The following is a 13356-nucleotide window of genomic DNA, read 5'->3' on the forward strand; positions in this document are numbered from 1 at the left end:
TTTCTTTCTTGAACTTTCCTTTTCCACGGATATAAATAATTTTCCCCATTTTCAAGAGGAGTAGGATATGGAGGTTTGAAGGAAAGAGAGGGAGAGAGGTCCCATTTGCAATTCTGGTCGGGATTTAGGCGTGTACCGTGATTTAAGGAACCCCCCACCCCACCCCCACCCAACCCAACCATTTTATATTCCCCGAATATGTGTGCCTGCTGGCTAGTGGGAGTATTTGCTAATTAGAAGAGTACCTCAATTTATTTTTCCTTTGCTAGTGGAAATCTCTCTCTCTCTCTCTCTCTCTCTCTCTCTCTCTCTCTCTCTCTCTCTCTCTCTCTCTCTCTCTCTCTCTGTGAGAGAGTTTATGTTTCTGCCATTAAAAAGAGATCATATTGAATTTGATTAAGAATTAAAATCCATAGTCATTCTCCCTAAATGTTAACGCTTTCCTAATAGTTATGATAACGTTTTTTTTTTTCTTCTTTTTCGTGTTGTGAGTTTTAGGGGAGAGGGAAGGGGGAAGGGAGGGAGGGAGGGAGGGAGGGAGGAGGAGGAGTAAAATCCAGTCACTGGAAATTTAACTAACCTGGTGTTCCTCACAGTCACATTTCTGTATTTTTCTTTTGTTTTAATTTTCGTGGGTCGCTGACTTGGTTTTGTTCAGAGCTCCCAGAGCTCTGTGCAGAACCTGGAATTCAGGATGTACGAGATTAAACGCAACTGTTTTTATATATTTTTATCTTGTTTTTAACTCTATTTTAAATTCTTGTGGGAATAAGTTTAATTTGATCAGAAAAAATTCCTAAAAAAAACTGCTGTTTTTCTCTCTCTCTCTCTCTCTCTCTCTCTCTCTCTCTCTCTCTCTCTCTCTCTCTCTCTTATCTCTTATTATTATTATTATTATTATTATTATTATTATTAGTTCCGGGGTAGAGCAAATTGGATATTGAACGGCATTTGTAGCTTAATGTTTTCGAATATAAAAAAAGTCACGGTGAAATAATAAAAATTCATGTGTTGTATATATATGTGTGTGTATTATATATATATATATATATATATATATATATATATATATATATATATATATATATATATATACATATATACATATATACTATATATACGTGGACAGTTAGAATCTAATTCACCTACCGTACATCACCCGCAAATGGTTATTGCCTCTCAGTCAATGACTCCAGCGAACACGAAATATTATTATTATTATTATTATTATTATTATTATTATTATTAGTATTATTATTATTAGTAAGACTTGCGCTGAATGAACGGTTGCTGCACGGTCCGTTTTGCATAGAATTCGCCTCCCGTTGTTTGCTAAATGAACCACATCCCTTAAAGTAATTGGTTTCCGAGAGAGAGAAAGAGAGAGAGAGAGAGAGAGAACTGACCAAGTTCTCGTATTGTTTCCCTGGGTCTCTTGTTCAGCGCGCAAGCGCGTTGAAATGAAATGAGGTGGAGGCTTGCCTTTTCCATTACATTATATTTTATCCTGTTTTGTTTTTTGCTGGGACCAACGCGTATGTTTTTGGGGAGTTTAGTATTTTATCCTGTTATTTTCTGGGGCACGCATATTTTATTCATGTGAATTTTGGTGTTAATTTGAATTTTCAGTGAAAGATACTCCTATATAAAAGGCTCTGGGTTGTATACCTCTGAAAATTACAAATTATTTAAAATTTATTTTTCACAAATTTTTCAGTGAAAGATACTTAGGAAAAATACGAATTGTCATGTAAAGTTTCTTATTTTACAATGAATGAGGCTATTTAGTTTTCAGTGAAAGAAAGGTTATTCTGTTTTCAGTGAAAGATACCTCTGAATAGAAGGCTCTGGTTTGTTATTTTTCAATGAGTTAGGTTTTCTTGTTTGTTATTCCTGTTTGTGAAATGAATACATTTTCATATGACCAGTCGTCTATTGATTATCGTATTCATATCATTTTAACATATAAAGTTTTTCGACACTGCTAGCCATTGTTTTATGGCGCCAGTTGACAAATCACCTCAATCAATCGATTCTCATAGTTATAAGGAGAGGAAAAAAATTTGGGGTGTGGCTTCGTTGTCTCTCTCAACTTGAAGCAGCCGCCCCTTCCTTTAGGGGATAAAGGTGTCTTTCCCAGAAAAACATCAGCTTCAGGGTGGACAAGGGATTTAGATTTTCAGAATGAATAGCAGGATTTTAGCATAAGAAGAAGAAGCAGAAGGAGGAGGAGGAAGAAGAGGAGGAGGAGGAGGAGGAAAGTAGTTTCCAGGAGGATGAGGAGAATCAGGAGTTTCCTAAACATAACTGAACCTTACAACAGTGCGTGCGATGAATTTGTTTAATATTTCCTCTAAAAAAATTCCATATATAAATTTTTTAACCATGTACAGTAGATAAAAGGTTACCCGTTGCCTTTAACAAAGTTTTGAGAGTAAACTTTCCAATTGAATTCAAATATAGATTCTCTTTCACTTGATTTAATAAATTCCGTTAGAGTGTTCTTGGAAAATGGTATAGCCAAATGTCTGTTCTCTAATATATCTGAAGAAATCTCCCGCAGATCGTCAATAGGTACCTTTGTGAATAAAAAATGCCACGTGAAAACTGTTCCTGATTTTTGCCCTGTAAGAGAGAAACAACTGTTTTGCTTTTGGTTAAAAAAATTTAGAATTCTCAGTGCAATTGTTTATTCGATTTTGAATGAAGTATCCCCTTTAATATAGAAAAAGCAGGAAGGAATCATTTCCATTTTTGTCAAACCCCGTAGTGAGGCAGTGTTGTCAGTGCACCTCATACGGTGCACTGTAGGCATTACTTAAAGTTCTTTGCAGCGTGCCTTCGGCCCCTAACTGCAACCCCTTTCATTCCTTTTACTGTACCTCCTTTCATATTCTCTTTCTTCCATCTTATTTTCCATCCTAACAATTGATTCATAGTGCAACTGCGAGGCTTTCCCCCTGTTACACCTTTCAAACCTTTTTACTGTCAATTTCCGTTTTAGCGCTGAATGACCTCATAGGTCCCAGTGCTCGGCCTTTGGCCTAAATTCTATATTCCATCCATCTTTTTCAAAAGAAATTGAAAGTTTTCCCGTAGTCGAAGATGGTTCAATAGTAGATTTAATTAACATTTTGCACTTTCGTCCACCTGAGCAAAAGATGGACTAATGTGGCAGGTTTTTCACAGGCAAATAAAAATAGGGAATATTTTCCCTTTTTATTTAAAAATATAAAAGCAATTTGACTCTAATACAAGGAAAAATAAAATTAAAAATGGATAAGCACGGAAGAATTTTACAGTGAATTTTATGAGAAAATATTAAATCAATTTGACTCCGATACAAGGCAAAATTAAATGAAAAACAAATTAATAAACTGAAAAGAGTTTTCCAGTGAATAGTATGAGATAATATAAACTCAGTTTGACTCAGATGAAAGGCAAAATTAAATGAAAAACAAATTAATAAATTGAAAAGAGCTTTCCGGTGAATATTTATGGGATAATATAGCAGCAATTTGATTCAGATACAAGGCAAAACTAAATGAAAAAGAAATTAATAAATTGAAAAGAGTTTCCCAGTGAACATTACTGATCCCATCATCGTTAGAAGGATACAAGAACTCCACCCCTCCTTTGCTCTTGTTCCTTGAAGTGGGTCCTTCGCCTTGTAATCCCGATTGTGTGTTACCTTGCGTGTGAGGAATATTTTAGTTCTTGTTGTCTTTTCATCTGAAGGAGCTGAGTGAGTCTCTCTCTCTCTCTCTCTCTCTCTCTCTCTCTCTCTCTCTCTCTCTCTCTCTCTCTCTCTCTCTCTCTCTCTCTCTCGTTTAGGTTTTGACGAGTGTGTGCGTGCTAGATAGCTTGTGGAATACTGAGGGGTGTTGTGTTGTTGATAAATTATGATTTATTCACTTTTAATGTAGTATTAGTAGTACGGATGAAAGAGAGATACAGATACACACACACAGAGAGAGAGAGAGAGAGAGAGAGAGAGAGAGAGAGAGAGAGAGAGAAAAATATGCTCCTCCATGTAACGACCCACCACTTCAGTCCGTTTGTTTCACTTTCAAGTAGCAATGGTGTATCTCTCTCTCTCTCTATATACATATATATACATACACATATACATATATATATATATATATATATATATATATATATATATATATATATATATATATATATATATATATATATATATATATATATATATATATATATATTTATTATGTTTGAGTTCTCGCTCAGTAACGAGCATATAAGATCTGTTTTAATTCTTTACCTGCATAAATGGAAGAAATCCCATTGCTTATGACCTACTTTATAAAATGAACGTTAGAGAGAGAGAGAGAGAGAGTATCCGCCGACGGGACTGGCAACCTGGCGTCTGCATGAAGCAGGTCCCCTAAAAGAGGAGAGATAATACCCTCCCTTGGAAGGAGAGAGGGAAATTCAGGGGAATCACAGAGGTAAATTGCCGATAAAGAAGCATAATTGCGGAATTTAAGGAGCTGTGTGTCTTACGTAAGCGCTTGAGAAGAAGAGGGAATCTGATATAAACTAAGTTTCTGCATTTCTTAATGATTTATCTCAGACGTGTTTTATTAATGTTGCATGTTGACGCATTTGCTAATGGCGATTAGGGACATTACCTAATCGAGTCAGATTGTCTGCGCGATGCTGTTAATGCGTTTGTATTTTAATATTCATGATGATTATTTTGGTATATATTTTTCGAGTATATGTGATAAATACTCTTGTTATCGTCAACCGTATGGTGTTCGGATATTCCAGAGTATTTGCCGAAAGCGTTTTGTAACGTATACTAGCGTATATTTCTAATACGATTTTATGTGTATATTTCTCAAGCTGTTGCCTATTTCCATACATGCCAGTTTTTTATATAACAATTTTTGTCACCGACTGATCTTTTTCAACAGTTTTTATACAAATGTTTGCGTAGATGTTATCCGAATTAATTTAATATCTATTTTATTTGCTGCGTAGATTTTATCAGAATTAATTTCATATCTATTTTCTTTGCTGTTATTTGTCCATTAAGCGTATTGAGTAATAGTAGTAGTAATAGTAGCATTAGTAGTTAGTAGTAATATTAGTTTAAGAAAGCAGCTCCCTGTGAACAGCAGAATTCACGTATATTACACGTTCAGTCAAAATTTAGCTAATTGCCTCAAAGGCCACAATAATTATAATTATGATTCTCCCAATCAGTGCCATGAGACCCCGATAATTATGGCAATGATAGTGTCATTCTGCATCACGCAGTGATTGTAGAACCGACAGGAATATTTAGGACATTAATTTGAGAAATTAGTTTGTCGATACCAACAGGTGGCGCCGTTATTGCAATTAGCGGAAATTAATTTTTTATTTTTTATAAAGTTCATTTATTGGGTTATATAGTACGGTACATTGTTAGAGTACTGTAATGAAAAGGTTTCTCTGATAGTTGTTTGTTGGCCTTAATTTTTTCTGTTTGTGTTTTTTGTAGTTTGAGTTTTTGAAAGCAATAATAGGTTTCACTGAGTTGACGTGTTCACGGCTGTTAAGTTAAGATAAGTGTGGGTTTAACTTTTGTATACAAAATTCATAAAAATACCAGTGCGATGTATCTTTGTAAAATGTGTAAATATACATATGGACACTTTTTATATATATCTAAAACGAGATGTATATGCATAATTTTTTCTTTTGTTGGGGTAAACGATAGTTTTTAGGGAATAAATTTTGAAGTTCCTGTATGTATATATATTTATTTATATATACTGTGTGTATATGGGCGTATAAGTTAATTAAGAGACAAATCTGAAGGAAAATAAGTATATCTTAGGTTAACTAGACCACTGAGCTGATTAACAGCTCTCTTAGGGCTGGCCCGAAGGATTAGACTTATTTTACGTGGCTAAGAACCAACTGGTTACTTAGCAACGGGACCTACAGCTTATTGTGGAATCCGAACCACATTATAGCGAGAAATGAATTTCTATCACCAGAAATAAATTCCTCTGATTAGGAAGTTAGTGTACACGGGAATAAAGGGTAAAGCCAGATTGATGGAAAGATTTGAGTTACAGGCTGGAGGAAAAATTTGATCGAATTAAAATATAAGAACGAAGAGAAGTGAAGGACAAAAAGTATCTTGAAGGAGAAATTGATAAAGTAAAGGGGGAGTACGTTTAGTCAGAGAACTAGAAAGAGGAAAGGGTGGAGGGGAAATGATTAATTAGAGAAGAGAGTAAACTGTCTTAATAGAAAGATTTCGAATTAAAGACTGTTTTTTTCGTCATGCTGGATGTTTCTGCAAGGCTAAACAACCACAACCTCTGTACCCTTCAGTATTTCGTAATTTTAAGAAACCTTTTTTTTTCCCCACAGGTTTTTTTTTTTCCGATAACTCGAAACTGGCGCGTATCGGGAGCAGGAGAATTCAAGTGTGTATGTTTAATCCGGCGGGGAATATGAAGGGTGGAGAATATATTCATGTTTGCTCAGTTTGTTAGTTTATTTTTTTTTTTTTTTTTTTCTCTCGGAACAGGCTTCTTGTTACGGGTGGGGGGAATGCGCGCTCAGCCAATAGCAAAACCCTGGTAATTCAATGGAGTTCCTATAGGCGTTTCGTTGTATGTTTTTTTTTATTTTTTGGTTTTTTTGCTTTCAGTGGGTGTTTTGTTATTTTTTGTAATTTTTATTATTTACACAGTTATTATTTTTTCTTTTTCTTTTTTTTTTTTGTCTTCTGTCTGCATCTTTCTGCCTTAGCATTTGTGAAGGAGCCTGTGTCTGTCTGTAGGTGAAAAGTTCTCTCTCTGTCTTCCGTTTCGGTTTTTGTGAGTGCCTTTGCGTGCCTGTGCGCTTGCATGCGCGCACTTGAGGAACACTGAGATTTGTTTTATTCATGAATTATGATTATTTCGCTCCAAAGTGCTCTCTCTCTCTCTCTCTCTCTCTCTCTCTCTCTCTCTCTCTCTCTCTCTCTCTCTCTCTCTCTCTCATTACACTAACACACACACGCGCGTATATATATATAATGTATATATATTCAATATATATAACATATGTATATATATATATATATATATATATATATATATATATATATATATATATATATAAACGTGAATTGTGTGCGCGCGCAAGAATCGACGCAAGCATATAATCACTACTGCCTAAGGAAAACAATAGAGAGGCCCTCTTGAAATTATCTAGTGTCCATCGGCCTCCCCCCTCCACCTCACACACACACACACCCCCTCCCGGAAGTACTCGAGGAAGAAATGAAACCGTCGGAGAAAAACTCCTCTTCCTTACGGAGTGCTTTGCATACAATAAAATGGCGTCTGTCAATAGAGAGAGATAGAGAGAGAGAGATAGAGAGAAAGAGGGAGAGAGAGATCTTTTATTGTGTTCGAGATAGACCGCCGGAAGGGAGTTATAACTTATATCTGAGTTTAGTTTTTATTTTATTTTATTTTATTCTCTTTTATTTATTTATTTATTTTTTTTTTGGTGGGTATGGGCGACTTGCAGACTCAAAATCTGGTTTTGGCTTTACCTTATGGTTAGGTTTTGAAGGTTTTGAATGACTTTTAAAGCTTAGTTTTGGTTTGTATTTATATTCCGTAAGGAGCTTGAATAGGCACAAAATAATAATAATAATAATAATATCTCAGAAACCATAACAGAAAGAAGTATGGAACACACGGGGGTGCCCTGGGTACTGTATATTCAAGGTGGGGATCTGACCTTCTCGTCCGCAACGCCTGCCTTCCAGTCTGTGCCCAATCAGGTTGGATTTTCATCAAGTTTTATAACGGAGGCAAAACAACAAAAACTTTTGAGTCCAAATCAGATAATAGCGGCGACCAAGTCATTACGAAAGCGAAAACTTTTGGACTCAAATTGGATGAAACTGAATCAAGTCAGCTCGGTCGCGGGTGCTTGGTCTGTAGCGTAACCTTGATGAGAAAGTTGTTTTTCTTCTTGTTTCAAAACGCAGGGAAGAAGACGACTGCCATTGCACTGAATGCTATTGGGATGGAGTATAGAACTTAGAACTTAGGCCAAAGGCCGTGCACTGGGACCTATGAGGTCATTCAGCGCGGAAAGGGAAATTGAGAGTAGAAGTGTTTGAAAGGTGTAACAGGAGGAAAACCTCGCAGTTGCAGTATGAGACAATTGTTAGAAGAGGTTGGGAAGGAAGATGGAAGAGAGAGAATATGAATGGAGGTACAGTAAAAGGAGGAAAGGGGTTGCAGCTAGGGGCCGAAGGACGCTGCAAAGAATCTTAGATAATGACTGCAGTGCACCACGTGAGTTGCACTGACGGCACTACGCTCCTTCGGGGTGAATACTATTGTTTTAGAAGTGTTGTTTTCTTACTTCTGAATTTGGCTGAGTTTACTCATTTTTCTTCAATTTATGTTTATCCGAGATCGAATAATTAATGTACATTTGTGCTATGTCGAAGAATCGACGATAGTAGACTATTTGCTGCTTGAGGAAGAACTGACAAAGACCAGTTACCTCCCATTTTCTCGTTAACTGTCAATTCCAATGGAGAAATGGTCTGTAAACTTTCCATAATGACTGCGTAACTGGTTGGTTGTTTGTGCTTTGTCACTGATCTAAGCAATTGTTTGCAAAGGAAGATGCGATATGCGAAGTATATTCGTGGATAGATACCTTCATTAACAAATTATTGAGTCTTTTTATTAATAAAGAATCGATAGCTTCTTATAATTTGATCCCAGAGCGTGATTGTTGAATCGTTGTATAGTCTTGTTTTATCATTGTATCATTTTCTCATCCAGATCTAAGCAAAAAAATGGTTTGCAAATAATGATGATTTGGTATGCAAAATAAGTTCGTATTTAGATATTTTCATTAATAGAGAATTGAATCTTAAATAAAGTATAGTTCTTGTTCTACCATCGTATCCTTTTCTCTTCCAGATTCCTGAGCGTCAAAAAATGGATATTTTTATTGGTAAAGAATTGAATCTTATATAAAGTATATTGTTTATCATCGTTTCCTTTTCTCTTGCAGATTCCTGAGCGTCAAAAAGTGGCTGCTGCGTAAGAAGCACCAGATCGAGCTGGCCCGCAAGCGGGGCTGGAAGGGCTACTGGGTCTGCCTGAAGGGCACAACGTTGCTCTTCTACCCCTGCGACTCGAGGGAAGGGCGCTCCGTGGAGGCGGCCCCGAAACACCTCATCATCGTGGACGGCGCCATCATGCAGCCGATTCCGGAACACCCGAAGAGGGACTACATCTTCTGTCTCTCGACGGCCTTCGGAGACGCTTACCTGTTCCAGGTAAGGACTGGGCTTGCGCCTGCGCCTTTGCGCGCGCCCGGATGTGGGTCTGTCGGCTTTCTTTCTTTCCAGGTAAATTGTGTGTGTCTCTCTCTCTCTCTCTCTCTCTCTCTCTCTCTCTCTCTCTCTCTCTAACTGAGTTAGCTTGGTCTCTCCGATCTAGAAGTATGGTGTAGGGAGAGGTCTGTTTGGCTGTCAGCAAGTTCATTCTATACATGTGATAGATACGCACGCACACATTTATACATTATATATATATGCATATATATATATATATATATATATATATATATATATATATATATATATGTATGTGTGTGTGTGTGTGTTTGTGTATATATGTATGTGTCTAACATATTTGAGGAACAATTGTAAATTGAATTTCAAGTTGCTCGTATTAGTTTTTCCATAGGAATACTTAAGTATTTCAGTAAAATATGATGTAGTTACATAGACCATGGGCAAGCGCCCTTGATTTTAAAGCCCCGTAGTCTCTGCTAGGTTGTGGGTAATCAATGAGACACGAATCACTGAACAAAAAAGAACTCAGAATTGAGCCCCTAGCTGTATCTAGGGGACAGATTGATTGATTGATTGATTTAGGTCTAAGAAGCAAAGTTTTATATATATATATATATATATATATATATATATATATATATATATATATATATATATATATATATATATTATATATATATATATATACATAGAGAGAGAGAGAGAAAAAGAAATAAATCAACACTAATAATTATCATCCTCATATCATCCACCTTCATTAGACTCATTCCATTCATTTTAAATAACCATACTTATCAGAGGAAGAAAGAAAACATAAAATTGAGATGAATATTTGCGACGAATATCTTCATCTTCCTTAGTATATCGTCTAAGCCCGATATCCTCATCTCTCTCTCTCTCTCTCTCTCTCTCTCTCTCTCTCTCTCTCTCTCTCTCTCTCTCTCTCTCTCTCTCTCGAGGGCCCGAGAGACTGACGGCTCCATTCCTTTGATGCCCTTCGTCACCTCAGCCAGCAGCCTTTGGGCTTTGCAAGGAGAACGAAAAATAGATGGAAAAATACGCTGCGTCTCTTTATATTTATGTTTTGTTTTATTCTCGTTTTGTTTTATTCCCGTTTTCTTTCATTCTATTCTTATCTTTTTTTTCAAGTCTTTCCTTTAACCTTGATACTCGTCTTAGGAAAAAAGTTTTCGCTCGGTTTCGTAAACTGCTTTTCGTTTTGTTTTTTTATTTGCGTTTTCTTCTATTCCTGTTATCTTTAATTTTCGTCTGATCGTCTTTTTAAAATTCTTTTTTTGATGGTTTTAATCGTTATTTAAACCCAGATACTTGATTTTACCTGGTTTCGTAAACATATTCTCCTTTTTTATTCACTTTTTCTTTTATTCTCTTCGCATTTTCAAGTTCTTAACCTTTTTATAATCTTTTTATACCTGGAAACTAATCTTAAAAGAATCGTTTGTCCTTCGTTTCGTAAACTTCAAAGTCTTTTGGCTGAAGAAGGAATAATTTAATTTAATTTAGTATAACTCGCAGGAGGTTTCGATTGTACTCAGTTTGCTAGGAGTTTTATCTAGGCTGCAACTAAAATGTGGAATAGCTTGCCTAGTGCGCTTGTGGAATCTTCCGATCTCCGAATGTTTAAGCGAGGAACGAATTCATTCGTGCTCTCCGCTGACATCTCCTGAGGTTCAGTTATATCAGTTTTATTTACTATTCCCTCGCGTTTATTTACTTGTCACCTTTCCTGTAACTTGTCTCTCTCTACAGACTGATTTCCCTTTGGAGCCCTCTTGGGTTTATTATAGTCTGTTGACCCTGTCTGTAAGGGGTTTTAGCTGAAGTTTTAAAGAAAGAAGTAAAGACAGAGGCACAAGATAGATGGAAGGTTAGAAAGGAAGAGAGTGAGACAAGATAGATGGAAGGTGAGAATGGAAGAGAGAAAGAGAGGAAGGCAAGATAGATGGAAAGCAAGGTAGATAGATGGAAGGTGAGAAAGAAGGGAAGGGAGGCAAGGTAGATGGAAGGTTAGAGAGAAAGAGAGGAAGGCAAGATAGATGGAAAGTTAGAAAGGAAGAGAGTGAGACAAGATAGATGGAAGGTGAGAAAGAAGGGAAGGGAGACAAGGTAGATGGAAGGTGAGAAAGAAAGAGAGGGAGGCAAGATAGATGGAAGGTTAGAAAGGAAGAGAGTGAGACAAGATAGATGGAAGGTTAGAGAGAAAGAGCGGGAGACAAGATAGACGGAAGGTTAGAAAGGAAGAAAGAGACAAGATAGATGGAAAGCTAGAAAGAAAGAGCGGGAGACAAGATAGATGGAAGGTGACAAAGAAAGAGAGAAGGACAAGATAGATAAAAGGTTGTATACTCTTTTGCCTCGCCAGGACTCTGGTGTAATTAGAATCGATGCATTGACGACCAAGGAAAGCAGATACCGTAACTTATCCCTCCAAGAACAGGTCAGCTAAAGCCACCTCTTTTTCCAGGCTCCCTGCCAAGTCGAACTGGAGAACTGGGTGAACAGCATCCACAGCGCATGTGCAGCTGCCTTCGCCAGGCACCGCGGCAAGACGGGTACTTTACATCTCCTGCAGGAGGAGATCTTCCGCATTGACAGAGCTATTGAGTCTGTAAGTTTGGTTCGCGGAGCCTTTGATGTTTCCTGTGCCGTGGGTCTGTTGTTTACTCTGTTGTTTGTCATCAGACAAAAAATACCCTTGTTAGGAAGGTAAATCACTTAAGATTACTCTGAATATGGTATACTTGTACTTATTTCATGGTAGAACTTAAGTGGCTACTCATTTTGAAAGTAGGTTTGCCTAGCAATAATTACAGTAAGAGCTTAACTCGTATAATTAGATACTTATTTTTAAAGCAGATTTGCACTAGAGTAATTACAACAGGATCATAGTATTAAATTCAGTGAAATATTTTATTAAATATTTTTCTTTTATGTAGTATCACTCATAATACCAAGCAGATGTTTTCACGTAATAATAGGTTGATTCTCAATTCGTATTGTTTTCATCAGAATTCTTGTTTTGCACCAGAATGCGGACAGATATCTATTTCTTATAGAGAGGATTTTTATATCAAAACTTACTGTGTACGTCCTTAGCAAACGCCCAGACTTTTCAGTTAATGTCTCTCCTTCCCCAAAGGACTCGAAACTGAAGCACATGGCAGAACTCCAGCTGTCAGTGGTGTCAGATGCCGAGAGCAAACAGCAGATCATGGGTCAAATCATGCAGTGGGAAGAGAACCTGGAGAGACTACATTGCGAACAGTTCCGTCTGCGTTGCTACATGGCTTCCTTACAGACTGGGGAATTGCCCAATCCTAAGGCAAGTGCGAAGGATCGCGAGTTCGGACACTTCTGACTTTGGGTCTTGATAGTTTTGTGTTTATAGGTGCACATTTATATGCATTGTCTCTTGATGTGTTAACTGTTTATTGACAGGTTCATGTCAAAGTAGTGACCATTAAAATGTTCAGGATTCTGTAATTTTTCAGTAATGCAGAAATGCCTGTAATAAATGCAATGCTAAGTAAATTAAGCAGTCATAGATTTGAAGGCAGACAACGTGATTAACTTTGGAATAAGCACATAGTTTCATCTTGTTTCCACATTGCCTTGAACTAACTAAACTAAAAACATTCGACCAGTACTAACTAAACTAAAAACATTTGACCAGTATGTTTGCCTTTCACCAAGTCAAAATTCTTTTTGACTGGTTGACTTAGATGTTAGATACACTCACTGTCTTACGTTAATAGATGAAGATGTGAATCTGTTTTGCTGTGCACAAAATTAAGTCACAGTTGTGATTTATTATCAAGAAGCACAAAACTAAAGAAGCCTTTCTTTAGACAATTGTTTTGCCATCAAATCTTGACTGTTGTATGTTTTTTCTGCTGATTAATATATTTTACCATGAGTTTTCCTGCCGATTCACATATTGTACCATGAGGTTTCTGATGATTCACTGATTGTAACGT

The 13356-nt window shown here is 36.7% G+C and overlaps 1 protein-coding gene across 25 annotated transcripts in view; it reads left to right on the forward strand.

Annotated features, from left to right (window-relative positions):
• Positions 1-13356, forward strand: part of sif (still life) — a 682529-nt gene that overhangs the window by 529691 nt on the left and 139482 nt on the right. For all 25 annotated transcript variants that reach the window (XM_067129380.1, XM_067129383.1, XM_067129387.1 and 22 more), the window contains 3 exons: positions 9070-9337; positions 11844-11987; positions 12519-12701. In XM_067129380.1, coding sequence (XP_066985481.1) covers positions 9070-9337; positions 11844-11987; positions 12519-12701 — 595 coding nt within the window. The remainder of the gene's footprint in view (positions 1-9069; positions 9338-11843; positions 11988-12518; positions 12702-13356) is intronic.

Source organism: Macrobrachium rosenbergii, chromosome 27 (genome assembly GCF_040412425.1).
Source record: "Macrobrachium rosenbergii isolate ZJJX-2024 chromosome 27, ASM4041242v1, whole genome shotgun sequence".
NCBI classification, from domain to species: Eukaryota; Metazoa; Arthropoda; class Malacostraca; order Decapoda; family Palaemonidae; genus Macrobrachium; species Macrobrachium rosenbergii.